This window comes from Centroberyx affinis, unplaced genomic scaffold (assembly GCF_046629955.1).
Source record: "Centroberyx affinis isolate AG114_WGS23_722 - 3 ecotype Tasmania unplaced genomic scaffold, CSIRO-AGI_Caff_v1 ptg003282l_1, whole genome shotgun sequence".
Classification (NCBI taxonomy): domain Eukaryota; kingdom Metazoa; phylum Chordata; class Actinopteri; order Beryciformes; family Berycidae; genus Centroberyx; species Centroberyx affinis.
Genome location: NW_027281298.1, coordinates 273,537 through 298,149, shown reverse-complemented (window position 1 = coordinate 298,149; position 24,613 = coordinate 273,537). Strand labels below are relative to the sequence as shown.

At 40.6% G+C, this 24,613-nt stretch overlaps 3 protein-coding genes across 3 annotated transcripts; all 3 read right to left on the bottom strand.

Moving 5' to 3' along the window:
- Positions 1 to 2,450: 2,450 nt before the first annotated feature.
- Positions 2,451 to 4,575, bottom strand: ccl27a (chemokine (C-C motif) ligand 27a). The gene is made up of 3 exons (XM_071538510.1): positions 4,425 to 4,575; positions 3,038 to 3,155; positions 2,451 to 2,782 (listed from the first exon to the last, which is right to left on the bottom strand). The coding sequence occupies exons 1-3, from the start codon at positions 4,486 to 4,488 to the stop codon at positions 2,671 to 2,673; spliced, it is 294 nt and encodes a 97-aa protein (XP_071394611.1). The 5' UTR covers positions 4,489 to 4,575; the 3' UTR covers positions 2,451 to 2,670.
- Positions 4,576 to 9,608: 5,033 nt separating this feature from the next.
- Positions 9,609 to 11,162, bottom strand: avp (arginine vasopressin). Its single transcript, XM_071538475.1, has 4 exons — positions 11,043 to 11,162; positions 10,380 to 10,382; positions 9,950 to 10,154; positions 9,609 to 9,742 (listed from the first exon to the last, which is right to left on the bottom strand). The coding sequence occupies exons 1-4, from the start codon at positions 11,160 to 11,162 to the stop codon at positions 9,609 to 9,611; spliced, it is 462 nt and encodes a 153-aa protein (XP_071394576.1).
- Positions 11,163 to 12,053: 891 nt separating this feature from the next.
- On the bottom strand, positions 12,054 to 20,717 carry ubox5 (U-box domain containing 5). The gene is made up of 6 exons (XM_071538474.1): positions 20,661 to 20,717; positions 19,615 to 19,716; positions 18,006 to 18,793; positions 17,163 to 17,824; positions 16,811 to 16,984; positions 12,054 to 14,550 (listed from the first exon to the last, which is right to left on the bottom strand). Exons 1-6 carry the CDS (start codon positions 20,712 to 20,714, stop codon positions 14,330 to 14,332), a joined length of 2,001 nt encoding a protein of 666 aa, XP_071394575.1. The 5' UTR covers positions 20,715 to 20,717; the 3' UTR covers positions 12,054 to 14,329.
- Positions 20,718 to 24,613: the final 3,896 nt, after the last annotated feature.

Below are 24,613 nucleotides of genomic sequence, written 5' to 3'. Positions count from 1 at the left end.
ATAGCTCCAATTAATAAAGCTTACCGTAAAAAAAGTGTAAAAAACGCATCTGTATATAAAATGAAGAAAAAAAGATAAAGCTTTTGAAGGCCAACTTGCTGAATTTCATGATTTCTCATAAGCCCTTCATGGTCATAATAAAATCACTAGAGCTGGACCCCTAACCTACTGTATATTACCTTTCCACCAGTGGTTCCACTAGAGGATGCTATTGCATAAGACCTGCTAAGGCATCACAGTGCAAAAGAAAATATCCTGAGCTGGTACTGGTACATGAGCAGGTAGGCACAAGCACAACGTTCTCCCCCTGTGCTTTTTCTTTCAGCAGTTTGACTGTTTCCAAGAGCAACTTGTCCCTCTTTGATTAACATTTCCAATGTATTACCTTTTCTGCTTGTTGTATTTAGTGCTGGTAGCTAAAGCCAAACCTTTCAGACAGTTTTTACTGATGAATCAGCGCTTGGAGGCACCAAAAAATTAGATGATGGATTAAGCTCTTGGCAGGCGTGCAACAGTGAACAGCTGTGACATGTTTTTGTGTGTTATAGTTACTTTTGCTGTGTCCCCGTCTGACACGGTGTGTTTGTTTTCTCAATATATTTTCTTACCCTGTTGCTTAAGTAAGTGAGCCTGATTGTCTTTTTAACATGCTGGTGTAACAATCTGGATTTGACCCCTGGTCTCTCATGCAGGAAATACAACATCTACCAGAAGAGAAGACCTCCCTGATAAAGGGTGTTATTTAGCAGAGTAAAGGCTTCGGGCAAAGTCGCTCTGATACACTCAACACCCTTTGACCAGCCCCCCATGGAGAAACCTGTCCTGGCTTGGGTGTCACTGAACAGACCAGGTTCAAACCTATAGCTCTCTGACGTAGAGCCGGGTTTGTAAACATATCCCGTGGAGCTTGTATTTCTCCTGACTAAAGAGATATTTTGACTCAAAAGGCTCCTATAGTCTACTAGAATTTGCTGGAGGTGGTTCCTGTTGGTTTGGTGGGCTAAATGAGTCACTATGTCTCATAATGACCCAAAGCCTTGAGTCATAACCTGATTATGATGATGTTGGTGATCTTATTAATATGAATGGATTGCACACCTGAAGTTTATTTTGTCTTGTCATCAGCACATGTTTCAGTTGCTAATGTTGACTTTCACATTGCCACTGTTGGACAGGATGATAGACATACTATATGTCTGTGTTGACACCAGGAATTACATAAGGGAAATTTATATGAAAGTAATAGACTAATCAATCATGAGTGAAACTTGGAAGGCTACTGAAACTGCTGAAACAATATTTTTGTTGTCTCTTGTCTACTGATTCTCCCTCAGTCATGGAGGATGTTAACAATGTTTATTTTCATTGTTCCACAATACTCTACATCAGCATTTCTCAATCCGCAGGTCAGGACCCAGGGAACGTTCCATTCCAAAACACTTTTATCCATTTTAAGAAAATAAAAAAATCATATGAAATTCAACACTCACAATGCAAGTATTTGGTAGGCAAATGTCCTATATAGCTTAATAAGTAAGAGCCAATTTTCTAAAATACGTTTTACATAAGTGTCACCAATTACGTTTTACGAGTAGGTCTCACTTTGGAATTAAACTCTTCAGATAAATTAGCTGAGTTGAGCTTTCCAGGTGGAAAAGTTTAACAGCCTCTGCTGTATGTAGCAGCTTGTCTCTGCTATTAGTCATGCAGGGTTTGGAGTTTGATCCTGGGAGGGCAAGACCAAACAAAGACATCATTTTCATTGCATACATTTCTATGTTTTAACGTTGAATTTTGGGGGGGTAACCCATACAGTATGTTTTTTTTAATGAATTCCTGAGATCTAAGCTGCCTCTCTTGTCTCTGCTAGTCTCTTGCTCTCATTTCCATGGTCATCATTTTAGAACAAGTTACAATAAAGAATGAACACAAACCACCTACATGCTGGGATCTTTCTTGATGTAATTTGTGTGATCTGGGATGACAGTTTCCCTATCTTCAAGGCACAAGCAGTCACCCAGCGGTACAAAGCAGCATAACAAGTGTTAGCTTGATGTGAAAGCCTTCGTATTTACCACGTTTTAAATTCAGCATCAATGGGAGAAGAAAGACAGTTTCTTCCAATGCCGTCCAAAAGATGGGGACCCAGATGATCGCTCATAATCGCTGTGTTAGTGATAAATAGTATTGAGTATGATGCTGTTTATTTTGACCATACATGTAGGTCATGTTTTGTCTGTCTGTGTCTTATTTAAGGTACTGAATTTTATTTGCAACAACATAGTATTTTGTGTAATCAAAACTATGTCTGTGTTCATAGTTTGACTACTGCTAGACTTCTTCTTCTTCTTCTTCTTCTTCTTCTTCTTCTTCTTCTTCTTCTTCTTCTTCTTCTTCTAGTCTTCTTCAACATTGGACATAGAGGCACATAGAAAATTCTGATTTGCAACTGAGTTACAACAAAGAGATTTATTGATTCAATTGATTGTATAAATGCAGTAGTGGGTAGCTGCTTTTCAAAAAAGCTGATCTGGATATTTTGCGTAATCAGAACAAAGAAACAACCCTGACACTTTCTGTACATTGCAAGCTCTTGAAAACACCAAATAGGAAACAAATGGAATAAAGACAACAACAGTGGGGAGAGCAGTGAGTATTTCATTCCACATCTCAGTAAGTTGCTTTTTGTTTGTTCTGTTTCATTTTCATCCGAATCCTCATCAACTCTCTCTTCAACTTGGGATGGGCACAAATGGGCTTCCTCCAACCCCTCACATGCAGCCTGTGGACCCAAAAGAGAAACAGGTTATGCTATAATTGTGTACAATAGCAAGACTAATATATGCAAACCTATGAGTTTTATGTTACAGAAACAGTCTATCTGCATGTGCTGCACTCAGCTGCTGCCTTTAGACTCTATTTGGCTGAACTGGCATTGTTCGTTTTTCGTAGACAGTATAAGACTATGGTAATGAATTATGTGATATCTACAAATTCACTGAGATCATCTGGCTTAATGTTGCTCTTTACCACTTACACAAGTGCTTTGATGTCACAGGCACCACTGCTTTGCTGTACAGCCCATCTTTCCACCTTCTCCAGCACACGTAGAGAGATATTATTTGACGTTATGACACAGCACCTTGGGATTCCTGCTACAATGGGGGAAAGGCAGATTTAGATCAATTGTAAAAAAAAAAAAAAAAAAAAACATTGGTGTAATAATCCAAGTTAGTGATAGTCCAATAAGATACTATAGGCTAAATTGGATAGCAGATATAGAATGTAGACTATAAAAACTGGTATGTGAAAGCAAGAAACTTATGTGAGAGTGGCTTGTGGTGGCTAGTAGTATGTAAAAGCAAAATCAATAAAGGTCATATAATAATTGTAAAAGAGAATAGCAAATATGGCAACTGACAAAACAAAATGAATTTTGAAATGAGAAATAGATTTGTTTTAGCACATAAACACAATTTATCAGTGTGACGCAGTCAACATCCAAAAAACAAACTTTTCAGGAATTGAGAAAATTTGACTGATCTTCTCATTATCACCATTTTACCATATTTTAAAAGAAAAAGGGAAAAAGGGAAAAGTGAACCTTTAACATTTATGCAGGACATCAACAAACTGTACTGGACTGACTCTCAAGTAACTTTGGTATTGTGCAATAGTGAGTGCCATTAAGCTGACAGTTAAATTGATAGGAAGCATCAGTTGAAAGTCAGCATGTTGAAACAGGATTAACATTATCCCCCTAATTATAGGCTGAAAACTAAAAAACGAAACAGTGGCTGGATGAAGTTAACAAAAAGCTGTGGGCAATAAGCAACATCCTCTTGTTTCTTCTTACCCTTTTCCCTCTCTCTCTCTCTCTCTCTCTCTCTCTCTCTCTCTCTCTCTCTCAGGTTCACACACATGTACATGAAAACACACATACACACTGTAACTTTTGCAGGTTAATATGAACACTATGTGCAACTCAATAACTCTTCAAAAAAACGGATTGAACTGTTTAGGTTGTTATTTATGTTTTCCCCATCCTAATAGCTCACTACCTCAGAGAAAACATCACATCACACACCTGTACTTTTTTCCCCAGCACTCTGGACATCACTTGTTGAGTGTGTATCTACTTAATTAAGAGCAAATCATGGGCTCATCATCAGATTTAGCCTGATGAAGACCTTAGGGTTGAAATGTTGCACTGAATAAAGCATTAAGAAAGGAGCGCTAATCCAGTGTTAGATCATCTTTTTTTATCCAGCACCTGGCCGAAAAAAATAGGTTGGGTGGGCACACCTCTACTACCCGTTATCATCATCAGATATAAACATTGATTCCAATATAAGTATTTTCTTGGTTTTATCACTTTCCCTTTTGTATTTGTCTTGGAAGAATGGTCCTTTGCGTGTCCTTACCTTCGATGGAGGTGATGGCCAAAGTACACAGACAGACGCACAGAACCACAACTTTCAGATCCATGGTGACGAGCTATGAGGGAGGGAGACGTCTCCTCGCTGCTTAAATACTTGCACACGTGCCCATTCAGGAGAACACACGCAGACACACTCACACACACACACACACACACACACACACACACAAACACACAGATCTTAGGCATGTGCAAGTGCGTGCATGAGTCACAGCCATTTATACACCAACCAAAACCTTAATGAAACACAGACAACCACAAGGTTAGAAAATAAAGATCACAAAGTAATAACCCATGTAAAGTTAAACTTCTTCATGAATACAAACGTGTTACTTTCATTTTCTTTATTGTTTTTTTCAAACTATTGTGTGTACTGGTATGCTCCTCTGAGACAGGCTGCAACAGGTTTAATAACTTCTACATTAATGGAGTGTGATCTCACTTGATTGACAGTTCCCGCGTGAGAGCTAAGCACAGTCTCACACCCAGGGTCATCAACATAAGGTCAACATTCAACAATCTAGGTCAACTGTTAGCATATACCAGTAAGTAATGCAAGTCTTAAAAGAAAAACTGTCACATTTGATATTTGACGTCTTGAGACTAATTAGTTAATGTGAGTAGAATAAGGTTAGTCGAGGCTCGATGTGTAGCAAAAGGAGACTAGAGCAGTGTCTCGATGTTGAAAAAAGGATTGATCTGTGAACCATTTGGGCACCCTTCACCCAAAGGACACGCATTCAAGCCCCCGAGTCGGCAAGCACCCGCTCTGCTGAGGTATCCCTGAGCAAGAAGCTGAACTCCTTGCTGACCTCTGACCTTTCTGTGGAAGGGCGCAAGCGAAAAAGAGAATTTCCCTACAGGGATCAATAAAGTTTCACATTTGTTTGCTGTGCTTGGGTTGTATACCAAAACAGGACAGGAGTTTTAATAAGGGAAGAGCTGAAATAGCGTTGAGGAAGATATTGATCTGTGATGAGAAGTAATGAGTTGAACCTGATTCTGATTCTGGTTCCTCCTGCAAACTCTGAAGCCGTGTGTCCTGAAGTCTCAGCAGGAGTGAGAGCGTTTCACAGGCTCACTGCATGTGAACTCAGGTGTGGCATACAACCCTTCATCACATGTTGTGCAATTTGATACAGCTCGCATGCCACACAACATATTATTTGAAAAAGTGAAGCTAATCCCTAAGGGAATTTTCTGGTGGCTGTGTTTGTGTTTGAGACTGGTAAAGTTGCTTTTATGGGAGTGATGAAAGCACACCAATGAAAACATTGTCTGAATAACGTTTGGCTTGCATCTCATTTCTTTGAAATGGGTTTGCACGTTGACGCACTCCTGTTGACACAAAGTGTTGATGACATGCAAAGTGTTGATGACATGCCAACCTTCGAGAGTCTAGACGACCTTAAAGAAAAAAAAAACATCAAGCCATGTCAACTTTATAGGTTTAAATATTGAATTTCTTAAAAAAAAAAAAAACAACTTGCAAAACTAAGGATATTGATCTGTTTTCAGATATGTTTCAATATGGTGTTTTAATGAGGTGATACCCTGCTCTCATAAGCCTTCAAAATCACAGGATTCACTTTGTCTCCCTCATGAAGGGCAAAGACTGCTGTTTTTTGAAAGCAGTGACATTTGATTCAATGAACTGAAATTACTTGATACCTTGAATTTTACCTAGAGCACCTCTCTTGGTCTTCAAGACTGAATCTTGCCACTGGTCCTACATGTTGCAATGACTCTTGCCTACAGCTGCCAGACCTGCGGCCTCGTTCACTAAAGGAAGTAGGTCAACCTTTTACAATGTGAGGCAGGTCAAGGACTGTCCAGTTCATTTGAACACATCGTCTGCATTGTCAGAATAATTGAGAGTTTGCTCAAATCTTGTTTAAATGGTAAATTTATCAGAACTTTAATTTGTTTGAAAAGTGTAAATACAGACGAGGTAGCAGTCACAATAATCTGTATTTCTGTAGCAGAACTGGGATATAGGGACAGGATGAAAAGAAAGAAAGAAAGAAAGAAAGAAAGAAAGAGAGAAAGTAAGAAAAAGACAGAGACAGCTAACGAGAAAGAAAAAAGAAAAAGAGAAAGAGAGAGAAATGAATAACGAAAGAAAGAAAGAAAGAAAGAAAGAAAGAAAGAAAGAAAGAAAGAAAAAAATTATGTCTCTGTCTAGATCCACAATATTGAATAAACATATTTTAAACATATTTTATTTATTATATATTTTTTATTTTTACAGTTTAAATCTTTGGGGTCTTGTGTGCAGCCACCACTGCATCCGTCCTTCTCTGCACTCAAAACGGGGATGTTGTTGGCCAACCAGATAACGATTCTCCAAATGCCTTTCCAAACTCCTGACAGGCTCCTGAACAGTGTGATGGTCCAAGTCAAACAAATTCTCTTCAGTTCAAACAGTTCGACTTGTTGCATTTTGCAGCAGTTTGCGTGTCAGTCAGGTACACAGCATTACTCATGCGGCGCTCACTCTGTGGCCCAGTCAAAGCCAGAGGGATCGGCGCTGCCGGATGTCAGTCAACCATAACAGCAAACTGCCTTCTTGGTGACAAGATGATTCTGATAAACAAACCATGATCATGATCCCACTGATACACTAAAAACTGACCTGTTTAATATGATGGCTTGACTATTCATTTTCAATATTTCATTTCATTTCAAAATGCCTACTAGGTTATATTTAGCAGAAATTATTAAAGGTAATTCCAACTGTAAATGAATAGAAAGCCAAGCAGAAAATTTGAGTAGCTTAGCCAAATCAAAATTTGACGGTGCATCTTTTTTTTTTCTCACAGATGTTTTTCTGGACTCGAGGAAAGCTCCTGCTTATTGACTAACTAACCCTAAGAGGAGCAGGCGCGTCCATGTCTACATCAATTTTGGTAGACAGTAGAAGGTTGGGAAAATTTTACTTCTGTTGCCAAGTTTCATCTGCTGGCATGATCGGTGACACTTTCTGCCAGTGGCAAATTTTACTGTGGTTTTCCCACAGTTTGTTGTTTACCAAATACTGCTACATTATGAATGGAGCATTTAGTATAACATATTTATCCCACTCTTGCCTGACTCTGTGGTCATCAACAGGCAAGTTCAGTCTAGTTAGTCAGAGGCAATAAACCTCACTTCACTTTCATTACTTAGTTGAAAACTTGCAAATTATATTTTCTGCAAATCATGTCTGTTCTCTATTGAGCAGTATCTAATGAATATAAATTGTATTATGGTGAAAACGTAACTTCAACAATCCTCTTCTGGTGTTCAAATGACGTCACATGATGCGAGAACTTCCTCATGATTAGTTTGCATGGACTACAACTATACAGTGATGTGATATTTCTGACAAAACCCCTGATTATACGACAACACACACTCATTTTCTAATGAAGCACACTGCTGTATAAGTAATGCTATTTATGCATGTTATATGTTTGTTGACCGTTCAATTTTAAACGTTAACTAGCAAACCAAGTAGCCTAACTTCACTGTATCCTCCATAGAAGAGATTAAGGCAGCTGATCAACTATGGAGCCAGAGAGCTGAAATCACAATCAAATAAAGTTAATTAGGTTTATACAGTATGAACAACATCAGTATGCATGCGCTGTGGAGCCATATATTATATGTACTTGTTTAAATTTGTGACAGTGATTGGAGTAAAAGGGGACAAAAGAGGTGTCAAACAATTCGTTTTAGCCAAAAATTTCCAAGAGATTATCATTTAAGTTTTGACATATGCGCCAAAGGTATTGAATCTGCCGAAATAGCTACCTGTCAAAATCTGGGACGTCCTGGATCCTGTTCCAGCTGGATCCGGCTCAAATTAAACCCAAACTACCTTCACATAAAGTTCTGGCAGAGACATCTGGTTCCAGTCATTACATATAAAGGAAAATTACTATTAGAACTGACAGTTCTCTTTGTCTACGCAACTTGGACATGTTGTTACACAACCGAGAAAGACCCACGCATGAACTGGAAGACTGAGAAATTGATGCTGATTCCACGTATTTACGCACTGTCAATTAGTGTTATCACAACTACATGAAGTGCAACAACCGATCTGAGTGCCGGACTTCCTCACCGAGTGTGGGTTGGAGATACAAGAGATGAGAGCACTCCAAAAATTGTGCATATTAAACCACGATTTAGATCATTAAAGCAGCTAATAAAACTGCAACAACTGTCACATCTGATTTCCCAGAAGTAGGCTATATTACTGAAACTGTGGGGTTAGGTAACTCCACATTCCATTCTCTCTCTCTCTCTTTCTTTCTCTTTCTCTCTCTCTCTCTCTCTCACAACCACACACACATTCTCACAGGACGGATAAAGAGGTGAGCAGAGGGAAGATAAACCATAAACCAATAACAGGTTTTTATCAGTGAATCAACTGTTTGTTTAAGGTGTAATTAATGTAAGAGCTCAAAGATAACTTTAAGAGACAACAGAGGTGTTTTGGCAGTGATATATTCTGTATTGTTGCTCCCTTTTGCTTACAATATCATAACACTAATGACTTTCAACAAGTTCATTTAAATTAGCATCAGTTTGTACAGTACAATGGGCTTACATTTCTACTATGCTTTATTTCAATAGTAGTGATTGTTCAAGCATTGTCAGTCACCTGTTTTACATATATCACTTATTTACACAGTGCTTTGTGTTACAGCTCACACATTTGAATTAGTAGCACTGAGATCTGTAATATCCCATCAGAACAGAAAAAGTCTTTGTTTACATTATGTGCATTAGTATGTACATTTCTACGCTGGGAACACACATGCAATGCTGTTTTCAATGCACTTGTCGCCTTTAAATACTCAGACTGTAGCTATCACCCATTATCATGGTTCCTCGTCCCCAGGGTCTGGATAAGATATGCGGCCTCACAGCCTATAGTAAACCTACACAGCCAATCACTAAACAAGGTGAAGATCTTCTCTTTCTCTGACTGTCACAGTGGTAGGGGATAAGGATGAGAATAAAATTTGATTTGTAAGGCTATAGGTCAGGATTCGCTAAAGGACCTCAACACTAAGATCATCTTTCTTTGTTGGCCTACAGTGGAGCAGAGATGATCTTTGCTTTGCTGCACTTCTAGGAACCCAGGCTCTGCGGAGGAGAGGAACCTCTTCAGTTATCAGTACTCAGTCTGTCCTCTAGTGGCCACATGCAGCAGGCGCAGCAGCAGCTCTGCAGGCGATCCTGCAGAGCCGTGAGCCGGGTCTGAGGCCTCGCTCTCCCCCAGGCAGTCAGAGTCCGCAGCACAGCTCTCTGTCAAACAAAAGAGAGAATAAGGACAGGAAAGAATAAAGAATAAAGGAAAGGAAAGGAAAGGAAAGTTTATTCAGGCTGTGCCCATGGATGAATAAAATGACTTTATTCCTATTCTTGTTCTTGCATCCTGTTCCATTGCAATACATAGCACATGCAGGCCTATTAACTCAACTGAACAGAGCAGATAATCAGAGCAGACTGTACCTGAGTTACAGCAGAGTCCTGCAACAGCGCAGCGTCCTCCCTCAGATCCACAGGGTCTCCCTCCGGCCTGGCAGGGGGTGAGCAGGTAGTTCTCCTCCACACAGTGAGCTGTTTCTGGGGAGCCCAGCAGGCAGCCCAGGCCCTCCCCGCAGCAGATACTGGGGCCGAAGCAGCGGCCCCTGTCCCCGGGGCCACAGGACATGCACTGGAGGAGAAAGTGGATAGATGTAAGCCTGTAAGTGCTAGAAAGCAAATTAACTCACTTTTGTAATTCATTAAACTATGTAATTTCTGTTCCCATTTCATTACTTTTAGGCTATAAACTCTACTATATACAGTACATTGGCTAAACATCTGCTAAATTACATAATGTAATATAATGTATATACACACATAAATAGAAAATATTCATACCTATGTATATATTTACAGGCTTTTGCACAAATTTCACATCTATTTGTTGCACTGTTTTTTTCCTCTGATAATATTTCTGATATTCTCTGAGTGTTTAAATTGTCAGCAGCATACGTTTACATAACCCCCAAATATTTTATTTTATTGCTTTTTTTTGTTATAATTCTCGTTGTTTCAACTGTTTTTTATTGCCTACGTTATGTTATATTTGCGTGCTTATATATTTTTCTGTTTTCCCTGCTGAATCCCATTTCTTTTGATGCTGCAATAATCTAATTTTCAATTAAGTTTAATCTCATCATTTTATCAAATCAATTCCATTTGTCTTGTATGATTTGAGGACCAACTCTCTTACAAACAAAAGCAATATTTAAAAATATATTATATTCTAATAGCCTATATACAGTATATTCTAAATATATTCAAATACATATTACAATATTTTAAAATACAGAATTATGGGACAACAGTTTGCAGCACGCACATGTAATTTTCAATCTCGCTCACTTTCTCTCGTATAAAGAATTGCAATTCAGTTAAAAGCTTTTATGTGCAAGCAACGATCTTGGACCTGCACGCATGTGGTGAGTAAAACAGCCTAAAAAAAATCCATCAAATTAAAAAAAAGAAAGAAAATGAAGATTTCTCACTTGATTAATCAAGTGTTTGGTTCTCTCACCTGTTTGAGTCCAGTCTCCGGCAGGGCGCGCTTCCCTCCTCGGGGGCAGTTCTGGATGTAGCAGGCGGAGGAGAGGGCGAGGAGTCCCAGGACGCACAGTGGAAACATGGAGTGAGGCATGGCTGTCGGTTTGGATGAGCGCTGCGCACCTGGATTTCCTCCGCCTGGCGATGTGTGACAGATGTCCGAGTCGATCCGTTACTTATAAGCAGATGGATATGATCTGACAAAGCGGTTGACACTCATAATTGACGTCAGTATCGTGCTGTTCTGCTCTCCACACACAAGCATGCACGAAGTACAGAAGTGCGCGCCGCGTGTGCGCGAGACAGAGGTCGCACCAGATATGCCTCTGCATCAGATATGTGCCATCTAACAAATCTACACAAGAAAACAGCAATGTACCTGACAGCAGAAGATGCCTAGTCTGTATTCAAGACTGTGCCACACTTATTTGGCATAACTTTTCTGAATTATTTCAGCCAGCATAATGGATGGCATGAGGGCACACACAAAAAATGACTTAACATGAACAACTAATTGGACTTGTGGACAACTAATTCGATTTTCTCCAATGAGCGCATTGATTAAGTACATTTCATGTTGATCATGAACAGCTCAGACATGCAGTTCAGAGAAATGCCAAGCCAATCACTGTTCATCACTGAAGCACAGAGTTTTGACACTCATTCTACACATGGCAGTGTCACCATCAAAACATAAGGATCAGGTCACAACAATCATTTCCTTGACATAATTTTAGATTAATGAGAAAATGAGCAAAACAAGATTAGCATTTCAAATAGACACATCAACATGTAGATTCATTATTCTTTCAACAACTTCTTGTTGCATGCTTAGGCTTATATTCCGCTGATTAAGCGTTATGCAGCTGATTAACATGCAAATTGTAAACGATAAAGTTGAGAAAAACAGTAAGCCACATAAAAAAAGTGTGAAGAAGTCCTTTAATTAGACTCAAAGCATTCAAGCCTGCTCCATCAATACATACAACAGAATGTGGTCTCATTATTTTATATTCACATATGAACAATTTGAAACAGTTAAAATGATGTTGAAAACATGGCTGACTTCAGAAACACAACAGGTTCCTCATATTTCCAAAAAATCTTGAAATAAATGCATACCAATTTCACCTCACTAAGAGTGGTGAAAGAATTTATGATTGATGGTGGACAATTTACATTTTAGGCATTGAGCTGATCCTGTTTTCCAGAGCAGCTTACAATGAATGCAACAGAAGAACTAGAAGGGCACTCGGAGAGCGTAGACCTCCGCCAAGGTTTGTGCTATTATTGCTTGTTTGTGAGTCGGATCCGGATCCGCTCCAAAATTGAATGGGTTCTTCCTTGGCTCATGCTAAACCCTTCCACAAAGTTTCATGAAAATCGGGCCAGTAGTTTTTCCGTAATCCTGCTAACAGACAAACAAACAAACAAACAAACGGCACCGAAAACATAACCTCCTTGGCGGAGGTAATAAGCTTGCATTCTTAGATCATCAACATTACAAGCAACCAACTGTAAGGAATGCAAAGGTGAGAGACATACCAGTAGTCCCATGACAATACTAACCAGTACAATGTGACTACTGGAAGCATTACTTAACATCATGACAGTGAATAATACTCAGACTATAATTTCACTAATTTATCTTCCACTTGTACTTAAAGATGTTTCTACCCCAGCTGATGTTTTATCCGTCTCCAATTCACCAAAATGAGCATCTATGTATGTGTGCACGCATGTAAACTGTTTTCAGCCTTTGCTCTTACTGAACGGATACAGGATCATGACCTTGGTTAAGCATCAGGTTGTCAAGGAAACCAACGTATAAATTATTCCTGTTTGTGATTGTGAAGACTAATAAATGCCCATTTTCCTTTCTTTGGTCTGATTTACCCTTTTGGATAAACAATCAAATACCCCAAAACATATAGAGTGGAGCGTTTAAAGGTAGAAACTGAGTATACGGGTATGGACACTCAAGGAAGGAGGGCTGATATCATCCGTGCTGAGAAATATCCATATTTTCTAACATTGCACTTTAGAGGCAAAACGGAGAAAGGCAGTAGAAAATAAAACTACGTACAATGCCAGACGGACGCCAAAGGAGAGATGGAAGCAGTCAGTACTATAAGAACTGACATTATATACAGTAAAAAGGCACAAATTCACACGCTGTGCTTTTTAATGGAGACTTGCCACAGAAATATGTAGCATGGGAATTTGTACCAGCATATACTGTATGTTGGTACTTGAAAAAATCTGTACCATTGCATTGGCTGCCTCCGTTTACCTTTACAACGTATAATGCATACAAAGACGATTTAATCTGATGAATCGGAGATGGAGTGAAAAAGAAGGGAAGTGAGGACGGACCTGAGATAAAGAAGGGGCAAAAATGGCATTGAGTGGTCAGCTAAGCACAAACCGGGCTGTTTGTCTTTCTCAAATGACCACACAGCCTTGGTCCACTCGATTTCCATTTACTCTCTCTTGGCCTGTTGCTCTCAGTACTTCACTGTTTCCCAATCTCTCTTAACATATGCACAAAGGCTCGGTACAAAGGCTGGAGACCCAAGGCTGCAACTACACTTCCATCTTCAGAGAGAGGCGGTGGGAGGGAGGTGAGTAAGACATTTCTTTTGTATTCCTCTGAGCAATATTTCTTAAAGGTCTGTTCTTTCAGCGATGTCCTTTCTTTTCCTGTGTCCATTACAAACAGTGCTCACTATGATATGCTTTTGTGCTTTCGTTGGTCCAGGAAAGATCTAAGAAAAGCTTTATGAAAGACTGGTAAATTAGACACCAAAAGGAGTGAGAATGACAAATTAAGAAATACCACAACAGAAATGGCTGTGGAACATTATATGGCAACAGAACTACACATTTGGCAGTAATTTAGATAAACAGTGGGATACCTGGGATTATAGGATTTGGTGTAATGTTTGTTCATATTGTGTCAATTTACCTCTTCAGCAGGTATGATACAATGCATTAGTAAACAACAGTTGTGACCTATCTGTAAAGTGAGTGTTAATAGGACAAAACAATCCCAGAAAGAAAGTTCACCGTACATCAATGTTGTTACATCTAGGAGTTGTCACTTGCCAACTGTAAATGGTTGTAACCATAAAAGGTTGTAACCATAAAAAGTTATCCACAAACACTAAAGTGGCGTATCTGACCTTTTCCAATGCAATTCTATCTTGGCCTTCCTCCTCACTTTGTCACAGAAAGCGTAGGCTCATTATATGTCTTCTGTCAGTGATGCACACGTATGATGTCACTGCGGGGGGCAGGACTTCGGCAGTTTGGACACAGGATGTGACTGGGTGTTACTATAGCGACAGAGTTCAGTGGTCGTGATTTCCTCTGCAGGCAGGCGTGGCAGAGTAAGTGACCGCAGGTTAGGCGGTAGACAGATGACGCAGATGTGGAGTATGCAGAGACGGAGCGGGAACAGGCTGAACACTTTTTCTCATCTGGAAGGAAGTGTGAAGGAGAAAAGTTACCAATGAGCACGGCAGAGCGATATGGTCGAAATCAATATCACCAATCATAAGGATTCTTTTTGATTAGCGATATTTAGCAAGATATGGCTTACATATGCAAAATTACATGTTAAATAATCCAAATGATGTTCATCGCATTGAACTGCATAGTAATGTTAAGTTTTGCCAAACAAAACTCCCTAAAATGTTTCATACCTCATTTTATCAGAGCTTTTAAATACAATGCGCTTGTTATCATCAGTTTAGACAACATAATAGAGCATCATACCACAATATCATCAAGATATGATTCCACTGAAAGATAAACAATGATATTGAATTATAGCCCAGCACTACCAATGAGTCAACAGTTTTATATTGATATAAGATTCTCCTGCATTGCCTTGGCTTGCTGTAGGAGCAGAGTTTCATTTAACTCGGCTAATGTGTTGAGATTAAATATACTGTTCGTTTTAACTGTTGGCAAAATGGCACCCAGCTACATTACCTTAAAATATTACCTACGCACCCTGGACTTAAAGGAAAATTCCACTCTTGGATACTCTTACAATTATACAGTATATCATCAAACTATATGATGCTCAATGTGTTCCAGGCGTTATTTTGTGATGAAGTGAATTTTTTTTGGTGTATGCAGTTTTCCTCAATCTGCCTTGTCTACTTCTACTTCAGTCACTGATTGCGAGAGCCACACCCCTTACTCCAAACACACAATGTATTGTGCCTGCATTGCATTGCATTACGGTCCATTGAGGCTACTGTCAGTGGAAAATTGGTATCTCTGCCTTTTCTATGATGGATTTCTTCCTGTGTGTGATTGTTGAATGTTGCTGCAAAATGGCGAGTCTACAAAGAAACACTTGCTCTTTGATTCTGAGGGACTGACACCATAACGTTTACTGTTGATGTTTTAGATGTTTTGATAGATTCTGCATCTACATCATCATCATCATTAGCCAGTTATGCATGGGAATAAGAAATACACCACCAAACAACAAAATGGGCCCAGAATGGCAAGGTACATTGCCAATAGCTGCTGGACCGCAACAGCGGGGCCAGCCCTATAAACGCGAATGTCTGTCACTCACTGACTAACTGAGTGACTGACTGACTGAGTGATCAAGTTACACCATTGGTCGGCCGTGGCACATCATAGGATCACAGAGCCAGAAATGTAAGTTTCGTTTTCTCCGCCATCTTCTTTCTCCGCTGAGATCGGGAGCCCGTTTCTCCCACACAGTAAGCAGGCTGACCAATATCATGCATGTAAGCTGAAGCTAAAGGAGAATCTATACAATTATATCATATCGCCGTTTATTTCGATGTGTATGTGCGAGCTCAGTCCACCTGAAGCCCTCTGTTCTGTCGGCGGAAAGAGAGACACAGACAAGCATGGAGGTTTTGGTGCGCCGAGGGCTTATTGCCAACGCTTCACCGTGGCACGGGGGCACAGTTCCGGACAGCGACTGGCGCTTGGATCGGGAGGATCGATGCAGGCCGTGGGCGCGGTGGAGACGACAGCGGCGGAGAGAGGAGACGGAACGCGCTGGAACTGAGATCAATATGGATGTATGGACTATTATTCTGCATATTAACAGTCTACAGCAGAGTTAGTTACACCATTGGTCGGCCGTGGCACACCCATACACGGTCCAGCCATATACTAGGTTTTCTAGTCTTGTTTTAACAGTGTTTAAGTGTGTGATGGCCCCTGTGGTGTTATCTGGGAGGTTGTATCTGTGCCTAATCTGTGTATCTCCCCTGCAGGTGACTAATTGCAGTAACTCAGTGCACTTGGGCCCGGTGTCCTGAAGTTACTTAAGCCACGGCTGTAGTCATTCACTCTCTCTCTGCTTCTCCCTACAGGCACCCGTTCCAGCTTGGTTTTGCTATGCTGCCTCAGTTAGTTTCTTTGCTTTTATGCACCTTCCAACACCCATTCACATACACACACACCCACCCATCATTTAGCACTTACACATCCTACTGATACCACTGACGTTCACACTTCATACTTTAATTGCTTAACACATTCCGTAATTTGGTTCAATTGGCACCCTATCCTGGTTTAATTTGGTTTAATTGACGACATTTGGTTTAATTTGTATAATAAAGATTTCTTTTGTTAAACGTTCATTATGGTGTGTCTCCCTTTTGTTATGGCCACCTGAGCCAGGTCGTAACAAAGTGCTTTAGGGTGGATTTTTCCTTAACTCCGAATGGTTTGTACCTGTTGGTTGTGGTTGGTTGTGTTGGGAGGTGTCAGCTAGCTCTGCGTCAGTAGTAACGTCTCTCTGTCTCTGGGAGGAGTTTGAGGTGAAGGAGGGTCGACCCTGCAGGGCGCAGAGGAGGGCTTCGTCCAGGCTGGCCGACAGACGCTGCTCATGGGAGCTGCTGCTGGGAACTGAGGTAGGTATGGTGAAGAAACACAACAAACAGATTCACAGACAGACAGGCAGCATGGCAGACAAACACATGGATAAACACACACATACAAGAAAGATACGGATGTGTTTTACATTTTAGTAACTCACTGTTACAGAACCTGCAGAAACACTGGATTGACATATTTCCATACTCACTGGAGGCTGCATCAGTTCTTAGCCTTTTTGTTTGAGGTAGTTTTTGCTTCTCAGTGTGACAAGCACTGACTGAAGTTTCTGTTGATTCTTCAGGATTTCCACTTAGGTCTCGTTTCTTGCTTCTATCCAAGTCTACTCTCCTGTCTTTGGTATGAGGCCCATCCCCTGGGCTTTCAGGTTGGGAGTTGTATGTGTCATTCCTATTTTCTAATGTATTTCCCGATCCAGTGTCTTCGATCTGTGTAGTCCTCTTTGCGTTTCCGGTGCCAACATTATATGGGATGGTATGGTTTATTGACCCTTTTTTGGGGGCTGGAGAGTTCTGGGACTCTCCATCTACCTTAGAAGCCAAGAGCCTTGATGGGTGTGGATTTTCTCCCTCACCCCGTCTCCCCAACGCCCCCTCCCTCAACCCCACCCCCGTCTGCAGGAGGAAGTGATCAATGCGGCTTTTCAGGTGGGGGTTGGGGAGTGGCTGGGAGGCTGCGGTGAATGGGACCCCTGTGAAGGGATCGTTGGGGGGTCGACCCCAAGTGGCTTCCCTTTTCTGGTACTCCTCCAGGGTGGCGCTGTCCACCGACACTCCACTGGGCAGCAGCATGGGCAGTGTCATCACTTCCTGGGTTAAGGGGTCAAGGAACTCTTCTGGGACTGACAGAGGGCTAGAGTCAGAGAACACAGTCAGCAGATTATTATTATTATTGTAAGAAATGTAATGGAATTTCAGCTTTTTTTCAGCCAAAGTTGAGAGAGAAAGGAGACTGAGATTCAGACTCACAATGTCACAAGTACAAGGTGCGCACCATCGCGATAACTGAAATGAAAACTTAAAAGACCACTTACCTAGGAGTTGTTGTGAGTGGCAGTGTTGGCTGACTGACAGATGGGGCAAAAAATCCAGGCCGTGGCAGCCGTCTTTCGCTGGCCTCATGGGTTCTCTTAATCCTCTCCACATCTTCTGTGGGGCAGCAGCGTGCAGGCTGTCCCCATACTGCCAAAGCCTTGAGCCCCAGTGCAGAGGCAGCACCACCAAACGGCACAGTCACACGAAGTTGTGTCACAGAGCCCAATGAGAGCGCACCTCTGCTCCACAGCTCCTCTTGCCGACAGCCTGCAGACTGTGATGGGGGAGGGGTGGGGAACGGCGGCCGGGGGCGAAAGTGGGAGTGGGAGAAACAAACCTGGGTTTCCTCCCTCAGTTCACAGCGACCCACCAGTTTAAACTCTGGCTCAGGATGGCTGGTTTCAGTGTTTGACTGAGCGTGCTGTTGGGTCCTCTGCCACCTGTCAGCATGGCCTCTTTGTTGGGGCTCATCTACAGCCTCCACACCCCACTGCTGGGCCTGAAGGCTCCACTGGTGGCCATGAGACTGGCCAGATCTACTGCCATGCTGCTGTTCTTTTTCTTGGCTCTGTTTATTCCAGTGCCGGCCCTTACCCTGCCTCTGCCTCTGTTCCTTCTCCTGGCCCTGTTTGTCACCCTGACCTGGGCCAAGGGTCTGAGGACGTAGAGGATCAGAGCTGGTGCTGATCTCCAGCTTCTTGCAGGCTTGTCCTCGGTCCATACCCCAAGGCCACAGCTCCACGTCCACCCTGCACAACTCCACCTGGAAGCCAAACGTCAGCGTCACCTGGGAGGAATGTAGGGAAAGTGAACATTAATGATAAGGAAGAATGCATGGAATTTATAAAGGGATATTGCTGTAGCTACAGACCTACAGTCTGTAAATTGTAGAGGTTTGCAAATATTAAGACGATAAAAATGTAAGTGTGGGTGTGGTTAGGTTGTAAAGAGAAAAACTGTTTTGCTGTAGGACTAGTAAGAACGCTCACGTCAGGTTTGCAACATGAACACAGGAGGACATTTTGGAGATTGTTGTCATGCCAATATGTTTACAGTTACTGTGGTGACAGTATACTGTATGCAACGGAAGAAGCCATAAATCTGCTAGAATGTAGTTACCTCTGAGAAAAGGATAATCGAGAGCTTTCAGTACAAAAGAGACAGAAGATGGGAAGAGGAGGAAGATCATCTCTGAAAGGGAGAATCAACTCTGCGAGGCGACAGACATGCCACCCAGCCATTTACCACAGAGTGGTAGTGACACTGACTTCCAATATTTATGTAACTGATGAATCAGCATTACCAAATCCGTATTTCATTTTATTATATTAAGTGTTCGGTTTTAATCCTGGTAGTAACTAATCTGTTCTATTAAGTTAAAAATAGAAGCTACTACTCATTCAATTATTATGTCTCCTTCTGGGTAAATAGGCTGATCCTCCAAACATAATCTCCCCAAATTATTTAATATCTGATTCTACAAATCTTTAGTGGGTGATACTCCTTGACAATCAATGCATTAATTTGTGAATTTAGCCCCCAAAATTCTACAGACCACAGACTAATATCTCACCAGATCTGAGGCTAAAACAGGCAGCATCATCTCACCTGTACCGGTGGACGCAGAAAGTACTCCAGCTTGAAGCCCCGTCTCCGGACAGCAGGGTCCGCCGACAGAAGGTTAGTGACATCATACCCATCTGCACACAACTGTATAAGGGGTGAAAAAATAGTGTGTGGGTGTAAAATATAGACAAATTATTTTACTTTATCTTTACGTTTTGTTTAATTTGTAATCTACTCTTGTTTTTTGTTCTATGTACTCAGTGTATTTATTTATCTTAATTGTTTTGGAAAGCACTTTGTAACAGTTGTTACAACTGTGCTTTCCAAGTGCTATATAAATTAAGTTTATTATTATTATTATTATCATTATTATTATTATTATCATTACTACGTAAAGAATAAAGTGGACGAAGAGATGACAAGAAAAAAGACCCTCCAACATGTGGAAAGAGGACAGGGTGAGATAGACAAGGAGTATAAGAAAAACCAACTATTGAAGAAAATAATATCTCGAAAGAGTGAAAGAACATCATTCAGTTACCGAGGGCAGAGAAAATAAAGCCAATATCTGATTATCAAACACCAATAAGAGGAACATAGCAAGGTCAGTTGTGATTCAGTCTCCCACACACCACCTTGTCCCTCTGCTTCTTTATCTTCAAGTCTTTGTCCTCCACCTCCATCCTGCCCTATTCCATGTCTACATATTTTGAGCCTTTCTGTTTGTTTAAAAAAACATTGGACGTCCTCTCCTCCGTCTGCTTCTGAAGACAACATAAGAGGTGGACTGTGGACAGAGTTCGCACAAATGTAACAGAAGCCCACAACACGGGGTATGACACATGTGTCATGTTATATTCAAGCCAAATTGAATGAAAAACACCAGACAAATTGTTGAATATTCTTACTGAGCGTGTGCCATTCACGAGTGTAAAGAGTTGTTGCGTGTCACCTGTGTGTTGTAGGAGCTTTACACTTGTATATCAGAAGAAACAGGACAGAAGATGGAGCAGGAGATCTCCACATAGAAACCGTGAATCCATTAACAACAGACAACACATCAGTTTGCCTCATGCAATGTATTGTACCTTGTTGCAATGGACTGTGGTATGAAAATGCGGCAGGCAGAGATTCACAACCATATTCTCCAACCTGTGAATAGACAAGTTACATTTTTAGACCCATACATTCCCTTAAGAAAACATTATTTTATAGGTCAATGCAAAATGGGATGCTGAGTGAATACTGTTCAATACTGACGCATCTGGCTAAACAACAGTGTCCTACATAAGCACAGAGAAAATATTTCCTTGCATCTACACCCTTTGTCAGCTCACAAGACCTTTGACCTCACAGCAAGTCAACCTTGAGGGGCTGGTCTGAAGCATGTTTGGTTTACACACACTATAATTCTTTAATGCTTCACACTTGTTAACACTTGGCTCAAGAAGAAAAGCACATCTAGCATTGTTATTAAGAAATAAAGCCATGGAAAAATAGCTGGCAATACACGGCAATTCAACACAGAATTTTTTTTTATGTGAGATTCACACACTCAACTAGCTACATTTCAGGCATCCCTCAATGTTTGTGGTAGATCACTTGGAAGTCTGCTAGTCCAAGTGCTAAAATGTCTGAAATCCTTTGTATTCAATTGCATTTAGCGCATACCACACTGTTTGTACATGCTCAATACTATTTTACTCTGGAAAAGATATATATTGATTTTATATACATTTGTATGGCGTTGGAGGCTCTTGGCTCCCGTATGGTGCATAATTATCATTATTATTATTATTATTATTATATTTTTCCCCCCAAAAGAATAACATTACCTCGTCACCCCTGCGTATCATTGACTAATATTAACATATGAAATACATGTTAATAAACGTATGATGTCGACCAGTGGGGCTACAAGCCCACCAGCCTGCCAACGTTAACGTTAGCTTAGCTAACTAAACCAGATAACAAAAGCTTACTTTGCGTGGTAGGTAACACGTTACTTCGGTTGTGACGGTCTTTGCTGTTCCCGCCCGTGTTACTTGCAAGTTGCTTGCTATGTGGCCTTTTCATTTAACTCTTCTGTCCAACTTTTGCAGGGCAGGTAATTCATAACAACTAGCCACTAATAGCTAGCTTACACAGGACCTGACACAACTACGGGAGCGGAGAAGGGACAATCTTCACAACTCATTTATTTGCGAAGGCCTTTAAGAAGACTTCCTGTTTGCAGCTGACAAGTCAACAGATTTACGGGATAAGAACAGTTGCCGACGTTTTATCACTTGGCCTGTGATACTGCATTCGTGTCCCCATCAAACACACCTTGAAGGTCTGTACTGATCCCTGAAAGGGAAATGTCTTTTCCTATGGTACACCTAACATGGCTTCCATAGACTTTTGATACTGTTGCCATGTAATTGCACTATGACCTATTGAACTATAGTACTATTATTTGGTTTGTGGACAGAATAGGAGACTGTAGAGTGGAAAAACTGCCGCTGGAATGGTCATCCAACTGATTCTGTTGCCATGGTAACACATCAGCTTTCTGAGTCTTATTCACCAAATCAACACTGATTTCCATGACAGTATTATCAGACATTCTATGGCAGCCATTATAAGTTTAGCCTACCAGACAAATTACCATTCAAGAGTGTAGATATGAATGTGAATGACTGTTTTATCAAGTCAAACTCTATGGTCTGAGCACAGGGTTGGTTACAGAAGGGATTCAGTCTCTCTCTCAAGGACACTTCAGTAGGGCAGATGATGCTTGCGGTCACTGGGGTTGAACACAGGCCTTGTGGTTGGAGGACAGCCTCCCTACTCACCACGCCATCTTCTCACCCAAAATCATTTCAGTGCCAAAATGGGCCCAATATTTTACTTAATGTGGTAATTGAAATACTTGTTGTGATAACAGTCACCATGGCATGATGCAAGTTGCATGTATGAACATCCCCCAGTGCAATCCACCCAAGATTATCATTAGGGCACACTTTTTGATTTTGGTTTGCTGTCACCAAGCCAGGGATCAAAGATCGAACCCCAAACCTGACACACAGTTGACACCCTAACCACTATAGGCAACTGATCTGTACCACAACAAAAAGTGCTGAGTTATTCACATATCTTTATTTGTTCTGCTGAATGTAACAAAGGGATGGGTTTAATCAAGCCAGAACAGTACTAGTAACATAAATGCAAACAATAAATTCAAAACATGTATAAAATTGGTAGCATTTTGTTCTCTAAACGATACAATACTGTAACTACATTTATCACCTACATCAAAAGGAACATCATTTTTGGACAGGGTTGCTATGATTGCACCATTATGGTAGGCCAATAGGCTATCTACACAGTTAAAAAAAAAAAAAGAACAGATAAAGGAAAGCTCAAATGGCACATATTTTACTCTGTCAGTTCACTATAATATAATAACAGTAATAAAGATGATAATACTATGTAATACCTTAGAGATAATCAGTTAATATTCTTGAGCAACATCTTTGTATGCTGGCATAAACAACACATATAAAAGCCATGATATTCACATCTGAGTCTACTGTACAACTGGAACTCTTGTGTAGTACAGTACATAGTGCAGTTAGCCTGAATGCTCCCTTTACTGTAAAAAGGCAGCATCTCCACTTTCTGATTTTCCGAGTTCCCTTTCCTCTGCCTGATCTGAACAAACTACACAGAGGAAAGTAGAGTTTTTCATAAAAGGATATACAGATTTCCTCAGGCTTTTCCCTTACTTCAGTTTGAAATCTCAGTCTTACTGCTCTTGTGTCAAGCTTCGATGTACGCTGTACTGTACTTAAAGCCAAAAAATTCCCTTTGCTCTTAATATATCTTCACTTGCTGTATTGCCACTAGTCCCTCTATCCTCAATCTCATAAGCTGAAGCTTTTCATATATATACACACATGCACACGCGCGCACACACACACACTCCCAAACTCTCACACACATACAATCTATAACTATTATATGTATCTCTTTCTAGTATATCATACATTCTATAAAATTTCTGAACTTTGGGGATACTGAATGCTTTCTCAGATTTCGTGGCTGTAAATGCACAAAGTGAATGACACAATTATAACCCAATTCAGATTGTGTGCTTCCATTCATGTTCTCCTTGCACTCTTCTCCAGTTCAATGAGCAGAATAGAAACCATTTTCTATTAACTCTCACCGGAGGTGGGAACATTGTAAAAGCTCTCTAATGGTCTCTAGTGTTCAACTTTAGTCACTGCAGGCAGTCTGCAGTGAAGGCGAACCAGGTTCTCCCACATCCCTGAACTTATTACATTATTCAGAGACGGGGTTGATTATCTACCAAACTTAATTTAATTCAATTAGTAGAAAATATAAACTCTGTTGGTCTTAATGATGTATTTGGATGGGTCGTGCAGGGTGAACCCTGTGCATGAAATGACCTGAAAACTGAATCAAGAATCAGCATGTCACCTTTTGCATGTTTCAAATCAACTCAAATGTCAATATAATCTTGCACATATGCTGGAATTTAAATCAAATAGTCTAGTCATATGTAATAATTTAGTGTAATTGGTTTGCTGATATGTAGTTAAAGCACTGTAAAGGATATCAAACTCTTAATTTTTTCATCTGTTCTCAGCAATAGGTCATTCTGTTATACATGCTGGAAAGAATGGAGTAAGGCGCTCTCCGGCCAAAAATGCAAGTTAACATCACACACTCTAACCACTAATTCTACTTTTACATGACCACTGATACACACTTACGACGAATAAATACCGCATAATATTCTTGTTGATAATTTCTGACAATATCCCTGATTTTCTTGGTCCTTTTCTAGCATGGGCATTAAATGACCCCTGTATTAGTGCTGTAATCTAAACATTGTCATTTAACATTTGTTTTTCTGCCATTCAACAGTGTGACACCCTTTTCACAAACACTATTTGTCTGATTTGTCTGATTATGTAGGATGCAGTGTGCAACTAGTAAGAGAAAGGCTGCTTAGGAGTTTCAAAATCAT